Source organism: Setaria viridis, chromosome 2 (assembly GCF_005286985.2).
Source record: "Setaria viridis chromosome 2, Setaria_viridis_v4.0, whole genome shotgun sequence".
NCBI lineage: Eukaryota > Viridiplantae > Streptophyta > Magnoliopsida > Poales > Poaceae > Setaria > Setaria viridis.
Genome location: NC_048264.2, coordinates 38580976 through 38593848, shown reverse-complemented (window position 1 = coordinate 38593848; position 12873 = coordinate 38580976). Strand labels below are relative to the sequence as shown.

Here is a 12873-nt window from a genome sequence, read left to right as displayed (position 1 = left end):
TTTATCAAGTCGGACCGGCCCATTAATGGTCGGCTAGGCCCTCCATGAGGGTACCCGGGTATCAATAACCATTAAGCCCCCGAGCGGTGTGGAGCTGAACGGTAGCCCAACACAAATGCCGAGTTGGATAAGCTTCGCCCGAGTGCTTTCATCGTCTGGTTGCTGAGAAGCTGCGCAGTACTCAAAGAAAAATCCTTGATCTTATAGTCTTTGTCTTGTGAAACATCATGGATGCACATCAAGTGCAGCCTCCAAGCCCCCGAGCACGAGGACTAGCGGAGCCACGGAAGCACGCCGACCCAAAGTAGGCGTCCAGCCCCCGAGCGCGAGGACTGGAGAAGCAACGGAGGCACGCTGAGTCACCTCCCGCACCCATCCTCTGAGCTTGGGAGGTCGGTCTGGTGGCAGGAGGCACGCCGAGTCATCTATAGCATCCAACCCCCGAACCTGGGAGCCGGGCGAGTCGTGGAAGTACACCGAGTCACCTCCTACCCCAAGCTAGAGAGGTTGGTTGAACAACATGAGGCAAACCGAGTCGTCTGTGGCACCCAGCCTCCAAGCCTGGGAGCCGGCCAAGTCGAGGAAGCGCACCGAGTCGCTTCCCGCCCCAAGCTAGGGAGATTGTGGCGCCCAACCCCCGAGCCGGGGGCTGACCGAGCCACGGAAGCACGCCGAGTCGCCTCTGTCGCCCAGCCCCTGAGGTTGGGAGCCGACCGAACCACGGAAGCACGCCAAGTCGCCTCCTGCCCCAAGCCCCCAAGTCTGGGAGGTCGGCTGAGCGGCAGGAGGCACGCCGAGTAGTTTCTGAACTGTAAAAGGAGGCACGCCGAGTAGTTTCTGAACTGTAAAAGGACAATGCAAACATTATGTAGCATAATGTAGAATATTTAATGATTGAATAACTTGGACGTTTAATCAGCGTAAAAGTAAACTCTTGCACGTCCTGCTCTTATAGGCCAGGTAATTTTCCCGAGTAGTTAGCCCGTTACGTTTAAGCACCTGACTCTGCCGGGGTGTTGCCGAGTGGACTCGAGCGTGCTTAGTAGGAAGCGACACATGAGGGTCAGGCTTCACGGATTAAGGCGTGTGCTACCCAAGTATTTTAGCAACCATTCAGAGGGACGGACAAGCTACATAGCAGTCGGAACTGTGCGGAAAAGCACCAGCATGAGCTCCGTGGGGTGTAACTCCTAACTGCCCGTGTGGTGGACGGACCAAGCTGTATAAGCAGTCAGGGTGCGACCAAGGTGGTCGGCGAAAGTTACAGAGACGTAGAGGAGCCGAGGTGGTCGGTGAAAGTCACGGAGACATGGAGGAGTCGAGGCGTATGTAGGTATACTGAAGTCGTAAAATATTTAACTGTAAATAAGACTTAGCTTGATTCGTGATCGAGTCAGAGAACCCGCGTGTCATCTTCGCGTTTAGGCTTAGAAGCCCCGACCGTCATCTTGATCGTAGTGGTTGACGGACAGTTGTTGATGAAGCAAACTAATCAGGATTCACCCCCAACTATCATGCCGAATTCGAGTGGTTGAATTAGTTGGCGACGTGTCGACGACGTTGACCGTAACTAGTGCGTGGCATCATCGTTAGCTCGTCGAAGCTGCCGCCAAGCGCAGTGGACTCGCATGAGCTCTGACCCACACGATCCGTCGTTGGGTGCTCGGCAAGTTAGCCATACAGATTATGGAAGACCATGGATATGCGGATTACGGAAGACCACGGATATGCATCAGGTGAGATAATAAATAACATATTAGAACAAATATCATCGGCCAATCACACGAAGGAGCATGATATATTATACGAAGAAGAAAAATAATAGAAAGATTATTTCCCTATTCACGTGTACTTCCTGTAGATTGATTCTTCTTAGCTGCATGCAGGCAAACATGGAGTCAACGCCAGGAAGCAGGGACATAGGAATCCAGCCGCACCCTTCATGTGCTTGTCAAGTCGATGCAGATAGAATCATGGCCGGCGGCAGCCTGGGTGCAGATGAGTACAGCTAGAGCAACAACTATGATCGCAGAGAGCGTGTTGGCGGCAGCCGTGGCAGTTGCCCCGTCTTGGGCATGTAGTGGCTGTGAGGCCGTTGCTAATGACACGCGATGCCAGGCGACGCTCGGTCAGCACGTACATATTAGAAATAAAAGATCAATACATGATTAGCTTCTCAAAAATCAGATTGATCTGATAACGATATTGAGAACAACTCACCCAGATTTTGAATGACTGCCATCAAATTCGCTGAGGAGGACCTCACGATCACCTCTACCTAGTGTGCTAACTATCGGATTTAGTAGCCCGACAGTCCACCAGGGGGTTACCTAAGTGGTAAAGTGGTAGATTTGTACGCAGGAAGGATCACAAAACCATAAACTTGATGGCAACGCAAGGCACAAGATACAAAAATTTATACAGGTTCGGGCCGCCAGTGTAGCGTAATACCCTACGTCCTGTTTTGGGGATTGTTTTGCACCCTGCGTTTGAGTGTTGGTTGGTGTGTTGAGGGATTGGATCGGTCCCCCTCCTAGGGGTACCCCTACCTCCCCTTATATACTTCGAGGGGTAGGGTTACATGGCAGGACCCCTAATCGGTTAGTATAGATGAGATTAGTCAAATTACAATACGTGAAGAGCCCTAGCCGAACTCTATCTCATACCTTCTTCATCAAGTCGAGTCGGGCCATTAGTAGTCGGCTAGGCCTCCATGAGGGTACCTGGGTAACTATAACAGTCAAGCTCTAAAGCATAAAACTTAGTACACTAACCGTATATTAAAGGAGGATGAAGTTTCTAACCTTTAGAACACTTGAATGAGTGAAATCCCCACGAAATGGTCAAAAATCCGGCAGCACCTCCTCTACTTCACTATGAATGGATGAAACCGAGCTGGTACCGGTACTAAAGGAGATCACAGGGACTAATGGCGTTAGTCTGATACTAATGCTCACATTAATACCGGATCGAAAACTAACCGGTATTAAAGGCTAATATCATGCGGTATTGCAACCGCTACCCGGCGGGCGATGGCGAGTCGGAGTTCGCTGAGGAGGAGACGCAGCGGGAGCAGGCCAGGGCGTCGCTCGAGAGGTACTTGCACTACTACGAACGCTGGACGGAGCATGGCGCATCGATGAGGAAGGCGCGGCAGGACCTGGACGCTCTGGAGGGCAGCGGGCTGGACGAGCTCGCCGACGCCATCGGCGTGCCGCCGACGGAGCTGGGCTTCCTCCTGGATGCGCACGCGCAGATCGTCGAGGCGCGGCGGGTGCTGAGGTGGACGTACGCATACGTGTACTACCTGCAACCGGAGCGCGACAGGGCCAAGCGCGAGCTGTGCGAGTACCTCCAGGGCGAGGCCGAGAGGTCGCTGGAGGTGCTTCACCTCTGCGCCGAGCGCAACTTCGTCTCTGCCACTAGGCACGCCGCCGTGAGGTTCGCGGAGTTCAGGCAGAAGCTCTGTAACCTGACACTTGTGACACGGAGCCACTTCAGCAAACTCGTGGAGGGGTTTGAATCCGGCATGGCCGAGGTCGTGTCGTGATCGTGTGTAGGGGTTCAAGTGCTGTGTTCCTTTTATCTGCGAATGAGTTCTTCCTGTCAGTGAAAATGTTTCATATGTTTCGTCTCTTCCAGAGTCAAATAGCATAAATTTGTATGCTATATGCACGCATTTGGCTATCATAAAGTGCGACTAGATCTTTGTGTAATGAATTCGAACTTGCAAACTCTTAGCGCACCAACTGTGCTAGTAGCTGAAACAACATTTTCCCGTGCATAAACGCAAACACCCGTTGGTACGTCGAGGACATCCGTTGGTGCCCCGGGCCCGGGTGCGCCCTTGCCGGCTCGTACCTGGTACCTCCATGAGGTGGTCGTTTGCACCTGCAGGAGCCCGATCTTCTTCTTCCGAAGCGGCGTGGAGGCGCACTGGCCGGCGTCCTGCGATGGCCAAGCGCCGCTCCGACTGGGAGGCCGCCAACTGGCTGGTGGCCAACACGAAGCCCTGACCCAGGTGTGGGAGCCCCGATCAAGAAGTACCAGGGGTGCATGCGCGTGACGTGCCCGGACCCCTGCGGACAGCAGTTCTGCTGGCTCTGCCTCGTCCCGTGGGACAAGCACACGGGCGACGTCCTCTACCAGTGCAACCGCTACGCCAACGCATACTACCTGGACCGGGAGCGCGACGGGGCCAATCACGAGCTATGAGAGTACGTCCGGGGCGTCGCTCGAGCGGCTGCACCGCTGCGCGGAGCAGGAGAGGGAGGACCGTACCTCTGCCTCCGCACCGGCGCGGCCGGCGCCGGCTCTGCCGCCGAGATGCTCGCGGAGTACTGGGAGAAGCTCGCGGCGCGCACGGGGGTGACGCGAAAGCACTCCGATGAGCAGAGCTCGTGAAGGGTTTTTGAGTGTTTGACAGTTTGAGGACGGTATGGCCGAGGTCATGGCGCAGGCTGATTCTGTTCACCGTGGCAGTGTCCAATAATGTCTATCCTAGGGAGCTTAATTTGGTGGAAAAAAATCAATTTGTGAAAGAAAAATGTTGCCTGGTTTAGCATCCAAAACTGTTTCAGCAACAGTAATCAGTAACAAGTTCCCCTGCAGGCCTGCACTAGAACTGCACAAATTTCCACAATTTTTTAAAACAGGAATTACCGAGACCAAACAGCGTACTCGCTGTCCACCATGAAGTCTATACATAGTTTATATCATTATAGGAGGAGCAGAAGAAGCCTCCATGCCCAACCGAGCAGTATGGCTTGCAAGCTCTTCATTTCAGAGAACACAAACTAAAGACACGCAAATTCACCACCTACGGAAACAGATTGAATTTTCGAATGAACGAGATAAACTGGGCCACGGCCTAATTTGCACATCATTGCCCAAGTTGAATTCGGCCCAGTCCAGGTTACAGCATCCCCTTCCTCACAGTCTGACGAGGCAGCAGAAAAACGGTGCTATTGTCTGATTGAGATCAGGCCAAATTCCTGTCCAGAAGGAGGAGGAGAGGAGAGAGATCAGACCAACTTTCCAACTGAGCGGTTGCATTGCATGCCCAGAAAAATGGTGCCGAAGGAGCAGCCAGAACTGACGAGCTCGAGCCATTGGATGCCCATGCAACCGAACATGTCTGGACGGACGTGCATCAAAAGTCAGAACTCGTGATCGCAGCTTCCGTGGCACGGTCGAAGCAGACATGGAGCTGCAGGCTGCAGCCCTAGCACGCAATCGTCGCGGACATCGACGTCGTCCTCCACCCAGTCTCGTCGCCCGTTCTGGAGTTTTCCGCACCCCCCCCCCCCCCCCCCCCCCCCCCCCCCCCCCCCCCACACACACACACACACACCACATCTCCTGATACCGATTTGGTGCACGGCAGGCGCCAGTCAATTTTTGCCGCGCACAAGTGGCAAGTCTCCTTGCAGGGAGAAACACTCACAACCCCCATGTGTCCAAGTCAGACGCTGAGCCCCGGCTTTACTGTTTCTGGTGATGGTTCAGACTTCAGAGCGACAAGCCTACACGCTTCCAGTCGTCGCTATGGTTCGAAAGCGAGAGAGAAGGGAGGGCGACAGAAACCGGGAGCTTGCGGAAGATCACCAGATGGAAAGTGGTGGGGGGGGCATCGAATCGAAGCCAATGTGACGGCCGCGACGGACTTTGGCTCGGCTCGACGTGTCACCGCGCGGCGGCCCCGATTCGGGCACAGAGACCGGTGGCCTCACGACAGCCACAACGCGAGCCAAACCAACCCCGGCAGGGAAAGGCAGAGCCACCGGCACCGCCAACCAAACCCCAACCCCAAGTCCTTTTTGGCCCCGATCGCGCGTCACCGCAGCCCAAGGGCACGAGGAAAGGAAACGCCCGCGCGCGCCGGCACCCCGCCTCGGTCACTCGTTCCCGGTCCGGGTCCCGGCTCGCGGCCGCGGCAGCCTGCACACGCCGGCCGCGCCACATAAAAGTTCCCCCGTGCCCGGCCGGCGGCCGCTGTCTCGACTCAACAGCAGCAAATCTCTGTGGCCGTGGCCCTCCTCGCGTGCGCGCATCTCCACCGCCTCGATCCTATCGAAGCGGACAGCCGCCCCCCCGGCTCGCGACTCGCTCGCTCGCTCCGCACCCCCGCCTCGGCGCGATGGACTCGGCGTCGGCGGGGCTGAAGCCCTCGGCGCTGGACCTGCTGGCGGCGCTGCTGACGGGGCGGGGGCCGCACTGGGCGTCCTCGCTCGCCGAGGACCGCCACCTGCTCGTCCTGCTCACCACCTCCCTCGCCGTGCTCGTCGGCTGCGGCGTCGCCCTGCTCGTCCGCCGCTCCGCCGCCGCGCCCCGCGCCGCCTCGGCCGCCGCCGCCCAGGCGCAGACGCGGCCCCTCGCCGCGAAGCCCAAGGACGAGCCGGACCCCGACGACGGCAGGCAGAGGGTCACCGTCTTCTTCGGGACGCAGACCGGCACCGCCGAGGGCTTCGCCAAGGTTACTACTGATTCGTGTTCTTTTTTTTGGCACAAGCAGAGCTCTGCTCTTGTTTCCCACTTCTGATTGGGTTGAAATTGATGCCACTTTCGGCGTGGATTTGCAGGCTCTCGCGGAGGAGGCCAAGGCGAGGTACGACAGGGCCGTCTTCAAGGTGGTCGATCTGGTACGCTCGACTGATTCCATCCTCATGCTGCTGCTTAAAATTTCATGTTTATGGCAGCTTATCTGTTATAATTGATGTGTGCTTCACTGGGGTTTAGGATGATTACGCCGCTGAGGATGAGGAGTACGGAGAGAAGCTCAAGAAGGAGAGCATTGCATTGTTCTTCCTGGCAACGTAAGAATTGCCAGCACCTTACTAAGTCGATCAAAGACAGGAGAAAGTACGTTTTGTGTTAATTGTTAGCATGTCTTCTTGCTGTTTTTTTGTAGCTATGGTGACGGCGAGCCAACTGACAATGCAGCGAGGTTTTATAAATGGTTCTCGGAGGTTGGAATGCAAGCTTACTTTTATGGATGCACCTGTGTATGTGTCCTTTTTCCTTTTATTGATTGTTGATTGCCTCTTGATCTGGTTGGTCTGCAGGGGAATGAGAGAGGTGAGTGGTTGAGCAATCTTCGGTTTGGGGTGTTTGGCCTTGGAAATAGACAGTACGAGCACTTTAACAAGGTTGGTGCGTCTACATTGATTGGATGTGTATATTTGTTTGTACAGCGCATACTAATTTTGTTCTTTTTTTGTCATTTTGTCTCCACTGAAGATTGGAAAGATGGTTGATCAGCTCCTTGCAGAACAAGGTAACTAAATTAGAGCGGCCAAATCACTGATTCAATCTCAATTCAGATGGATTTGAAGCTTTTGATTTTGCATGCAGTATTTATGTTTGTTCTCACTGAAAATCTCTGAACGCTACTCCTTCATAGGCAGAACTTTTTCTTTTAGAATGCATATTAAGTGTTGCCCCTTATCTTATTTACATATGCGCACACTCATTTGCACTGTAAACACATTGCATTTTCTATTAGTGTTATGTGGTAATAATGCTCAAATGCTTAAAGAGTTGAATGCTATCAATTTTTTGCTGCCTGACCCAAACTTTCAAACTTTATATAAATAAGCCAAATTGACCCTTATTTTTAGAAAGGACCGAGCAACTGTTTCACAATATTAATTTTTGAGTGAGGTGCATCGGATCTTCTGCGTCATATATCCTGTGTTATGCTTTTCCCAGTTTTCTTATGTTCTTGAAACACTTGAGTGTAATTAACTCCTGTCCATTTACACATCTATTCTAGGTGGCAAACGTATTGTTCCTGTTGGTCTTGGAGATGACGACCAATGCATTGAGGATGACTTTAATGCGTGGTATGAATTCCAATGAACTTACTTTCATGGGTGTTTTTTTCTTTTCTTTTCTGATGATTCATCAGGCTTATCTTGCGTATAGTGCTTTTATTCGAGGACACTTAACTTTGGTTTCAACAGTAGACTAACACTTACACATTGAAGCTAATGCCTTCTGTTGTTTCCTTCGATTAAAGGAAGGAACTTCTATGGCCAGAATTGGATAAATTGCTCCGCCAGGAAGACAACTCTTCAGCAGCAGCAACTCCTTACACAGCTGCTATTCCAGAATATAGAGTTGTGTTTGTTAAACAAGAAGATACCACAAACATTAACAAGTCATTTAGTCTTAGTAACGGTCATGCTGTCTATGACATTCAACATCCTTGCAGGTATTTTTTTTATTTTTTAATTTACTTACATATGCCTGGAAGTTTTGCTCTGCCTGCAGTGTGAGCTGATACCAATCTGCTTATCTTTCAGGGCAAATGTGGCTGTGCGGCGAGAGCTTCACACACCAGCTTCTGACAGATCCTGCATTCATTTGGAATTTGATATTGCTGGAACTGGACTCAAGTAAGTATATTCAATAAACTGGATTCATGAAAGTAAGAGTAGAGAGTAGACATACATTATTGTTAGATTGGACTTCAGAATGCATTATTCTGACAGTCCCCTTTTACCTTACTAGATATGAGACTGGAGATCATGTTGGTGTCTATGCTGAAAACTGCATTGAAATTGTCGAAGAGGCAGAAAAGCTTCTAGGTTATTCACCAGATACTTTATTCTCAATTTATGCTGACCAAGAGGATGGTACCCCGCTTTGTGGGGGTTCTTTGCCACCTCCTTTCCCATCCCCCTGCACAGTCAGGACTGCACTTACCAGATATGCAGATCTATTGAATTCGCCCAAGAAGGTAAACTTGTGTTTTTCTTTTCATCCATATCTATATGATGTTTTTGTTCACATTCATATTATTTTCTCAATGGTTGCTGCAGAGTGCTTTGCTCGCTTTGGCTGCTCATGCATCTGATCCCAAAGAAGCTGAGCGGCTTAGACACCTTGCATCTCCTGCTGGAAAGGTTGGTTTCTAAAATAGACCAATATACTTTATGATGTTGGTGTTCTAATTCACAATTTCTCACATGACTTTCATTGGCAGAAGGAGTATTCACAATGGATAGTCACGAGCCAAAGAAGTCTCTTAGAAGTTATGTCGGAGTTCCCATCAGCAAAGCCTCCACTTGGTGTCTTCTTTGCAGCTATTTCTCCTCGCCTGCAGCCGAGATATTACTCTATTTCTTCCTCACCAAGGTACCCATTAGGCCTTTACTTCTATATAATACCTCGTTTGACCTGAGCAAGTTGATCGATCAGTTAGGACTGATGCTAATATATCGCTGCAGAATGGCACCAACAAGGATTCATGTGACATGTGCACTAGTATATGGGCCAACCCCTACTGGAAGAATCCACAAAGGAGTTTGTTCTACTTGGATGAAGGTACATGTTATCTATTCTTTCATGTTTAGAAGACATTGTCTTCTCTTTCGTCTGAGGTGAATCTTGAAACGAGGATATACTATTTTCAGTATAACTATATGCATGTATTCAAGCATATATTATTTAATTCCTTTAAGTTATTTATCACTCATCATGTCATCCATTAAACATTTGGTCTGCTAATCCTACTTACAGCATTCAACTACCTTGGAAGAGAGCCAAGAATGTAGTTGGGCACCAATTTTTGTTAGGCAGTCAAACTTCAAACTGCCTGCTGATCCTACTGTGCCTATTGTAATGGTTGGCCCTGGGACTGGTCTGGCACCTTTCAGAGGCTTCTTACAGGTTTGTTTTTGTCTTAAGCTGTCGTTGTTCATTGTTCTTCAAATTATGTCTCTCTTTAATATTTTTATGTGCATGTCCGATGTTCTTTTTTGCACTGGCAGGAACGATTAGCTTTAAAAGAGGCAGGGGTGGAACTAGGCCCTGCTATCCTTTTCTTTGGGTGCAGAAATCGGAAGATGGTATGGTTGTGTTTCAACATTATTCATCCTCGTCAACAATTAGCTTGCATAAGTCCATGATTTGCTGAAAATTTTCAGTCTCACTTCTTGCTTAGAAAAGACCTAGCTGCCATCTAATTATTCCTCTATCAAAGCTCCTTATCTGCCAAGAATGTTTCGCATTTCTGTTGCATACAGAGATGCAGATCATACATGTTCAACTTGGATGTACTTCGTAGCCTCTTCAAAATTTCACTGATTCATGTCTTTTTTTTTTCAGGACTTCATATATGAGGATGAGCTTAGTAACTTTGTTGATACTGGTGCCCTTTCTGAGTTGATTGTAGCCTTTTCTCGTGAGGGTCCTACAAAAGAGTATGTTCAGCACAAAATGGCACAAAAGGTAAACTGATTGTCCACTGCAGAATCATGTTTTGTTCAAAAGAATACTATTGACTGGAAACTGTGGGAGAGTTTCCATCTTTTCATATTATAAAATAGAAAAAAGAATATATACAGCAGGTTTACAAGGACATTAAGTCCCAACGAAATAAAAGGAAGGACCTAGAATACTTCCCCCTTTTCTCACAATTCCTGTAATCTTCCTAGGCTGGCGAGCTTTGGAGCATCATTTCTCAGGGCGGTTATATTTATGTCTGTGGTGATGCAAAGGGCATGGCTAGAGATGTGCACCGCACACTACATACCATCATCCAGGAGCAGGTATGTCTAGTTTTACAAAGTTTGTCATTGTATCACTGTCACCTGATGCTTCCTAGATTTAGTTACTCCCTCCTTTTCAAACTGCAGGTTGTTTTGACTTTTTCTAGATTCATAGATATTATTATGCATCTAAACATACACTATATCTAGGTGCTCAGCAAAAGCTATGCACCTATAAAAACCAAAACGAACAATTTGGAACGGAGGGAGTAGTTGCTTTACCAAGGGTCTAAGAAGTGGACAGCTAGATTGCTCACTCTGGTACTCAAGCTTTTGAAACCACCACCAAACAGCATGGCCGACTACTTTCAGCATATTAATATCAGAGTTTTGCTGTGTTTATGTCTACCATGTTACTCTTGGTTTCTAAGAATAACTAAGTATGATCTTTAGTCTTCCACTTAACATGGGTAGGGATTTTTTGTTGATAGTTTTCCCCTTGTCCATGTGTCTTTCTTGAAAGTAACATCAAAACAAGGATAATCAAATCATGCAGAAAGCTGTGGTTTCTGGCCAATTATTTTTTTATTAAAAAACAATCCTGAGATCCCGTTTGCTCTGAGTAGTGCCAACTCATTTGCTGACCATCTGTCAGTTAAGCCCCCCTAGCCTCTTAAAGTGCATTTTTTTGGTGTTGTTGACTCAAATGCAGTGAAGTTCCAGGTTACTTTACTTGCTTGAATTTTGTTGCGTAACACCATGATAAATCTTTGCTACTGCCATTGCTTCACAACAAGTACAGTACAGTGCTTCTATTTACTGTGAATGCTGCTACCCTGGATGTGCTCTGCAGGGGTCACTGGATAACTCAAAGACAGAAAGCTACGTGAAGAGTCTACAGACGGAAGGGAGATACTTGAGAGATGTTTGGTGACGTACCGCCCACAGAGAAGCGCGCCCGTCGTTGTGGAGTTTCCCCACAAATACAAAAGAATGTGTTTGTATAGGAAGCTAATGGCCCCAACTGTGGACCTGTTTCTGTAGGAGGTATACAAGGATCTGAAATATACAGAGTAATATGAAGCATAGCAGGGTTGTTTATGTATAGGACTGCAGCGAGCTATTATTTATTCAAGAAATCATTGTTGTGATTTCTGATAGTGAGCCTAAATAAAACAGCCATCAGATTATCAGGCTGTCGCGGTTAACTCCTCGATCTGTAGACAAGTGTAGCTGTGACTGTTTTCCTGTTGTGTGTGGATGCTTGTTTCGAGTTTCCTCTTGCTGGCCTGCATTGTTACCTTTTTTTTTTTTTTGCGAAGAGTGCATTGTTACCTACTCCTTACACAGCTACCTGTTGTTGAAAGATATGAAAGTGTGATCATGGAGAAGTTTTGGAGCGTAGACGTTGTAATGTACGGTGTGTCATGCACCAGTGCATTGTTACCTTCCATTGATCGATGCATGGAATGAAGACAGTTCCGCCTTCGGAGGTGTCAGTTTGAAACCAGGCGAGCTGAATCAGATTTTCGCTGGTTCAAATTTTGTCCTGGCAAACGTGATGCATGCGTGCATAGGACTGTAGGAGTCCTGGCCTGGTACACGCATGCGGTCGACCAGACTGCCATGCAGGATCTGGCACGGCACCCCCACCATATATCTCTTTGGAGCAGCGTCGTCGATCCCGTTACAAGTGAAACATATCTGTAATAGCTCACTGCATTGTGTATGCAGTTGTACTACAAGGACGTCGTTGCAGCAGTTGGGAGGCAGAGGAAAACGAGCACGTTCTAACCCTGCCAGCAGGCTTCGTCTTCGCTCTTTTGGCCGCGTCGGTGAAGCCATCAGGCATCAGGCTCAGGCTCTGCTCTGAGATACTACGCGAAAGAATGCCAGGACAAATGTCAGTGGGGAACAGGGGCAGGGACGGACGTTCCATGCTGTACTGCTGCCACCACAGCACTCGTGCAGTCATGTGAGTGACCGTGCATGCCAGGGACTAATGCGCATCAGCACGCTAGTCAAGTCTGAACTCGGAACCTGCGCGTCCGGTTCCCCCTGGTGCCATTTTTTCGCTTCTTTCTGCGGAAGCCCTCGCCATCGATCATGTGCAGCGGGTCATCCATCTGAGCTGCTACTTGTGTCGGCCCTTCCGTGTATATGCAGGAGGGCGTTGGTTACATCGATCCATTCAGACTCAGAGGCTGCCGCTAGCCATTCAATGGATTGTTCATCATCGACCATTCAGTGGATTGTTCATCATCGATGGATGCAGTAAGTTCAGACGCGTTTCTCGCTGAGCGCCGCTGCATGCAGATCGGCCGATCGATCGACGCAACGCGACTGAAAAGGACAGAGTGGTCGATCTGATGAGTGA

The 12873-nt window shown here is 49.4% G+C and overlaps 2 protein-coding genes across 2 annotated transcripts; both read left to right on the top strand.

Moving 5' to 3' along the window:
• The first annotated feature begins 3001 nt into the window (after window positions 1-3001).
• LOC117844374 (probable E3 ubiquitin-protein ligase ARI7) lies at window positions 3002-3550 on the top strand. The gene has a single exon (XM_034725093.1). It carries the CDS (start codon window positions 3002-3004, stop codon window positions 3548-3550), a length of 549 nt encoding a protein of 182 aa, XP_034580984.1.
• A 2370-nt stretch (window positions 3551-5920) lies between these two features.
• On the top strand, window positions 5921-11774 carry LOC117845367 (NADPH--cytochrome P450 reductase 3). Its single transcript, XM_034726393.2, has 18 exons — window positions 5921-6475; window positions 6582-6641; window positions 6739-6815; window positions 6911-6968; window positions 7065-7148; window positions 7240-7276; window positions 7775-7844; window positions 8021-8215; window positions 8307-8399; window positions 8515-8743; window positions 8826-8909; window positions 8990-9141; window positions 9234-9330; window positions 9526-9675; window positions 9777-9854; window positions 10114-10236; window positions 10443-10556; window positions 11350-11774. The coding sequence occupies exons 1-18, from the start codon at window positions 6140-6142 to the stop codon at window positions 11428-11430; spliced, it is 2118 nt and encodes a 705-aa protein (XP_034582284.1). The 5' UTR covers window positions 5921-6139; the 3' UTR covers window positions 11431-11774.
• Window positions 11775-12873: the final 1099 nt, after the last annotated feature.

What these genes read in the sequence shown, in the direction of transcription:
- LOC117844374 (XM_034725093.1), top strand. Translation starts at nt 3,002, where the DNA reads ATGCGGTATTGCAACCGCTACCCGGCGGGCGATGGCGAGTCGGAGTTC.
- LOC117845367 (XM_034726393.2), top strand. Translation starts at nt 6,140, where the DNA reads ATGGACTCGGCGTCGGCGGGGCTGAAGCCCTCGGCGCTGGACCTGCTG. An exon ending in ATTGCTGGAACTGGACTCAA is followed by an intron (nt 8,400 to 8,514) that starts GTAAGTATATTC and finishes TTACCTTACTAG; the next exon opens with ATATGAGACTGGAGATCATG. An exon ending in TATTGAATTCGCCCAAGAAG is followed by an intron (nt 8,744 to 8,825) that starts GTAAACTTGTGT and finishes TGGTTGCTGCAG; the next exon opens with AGTGCTTTGCTCGCTTTGGC.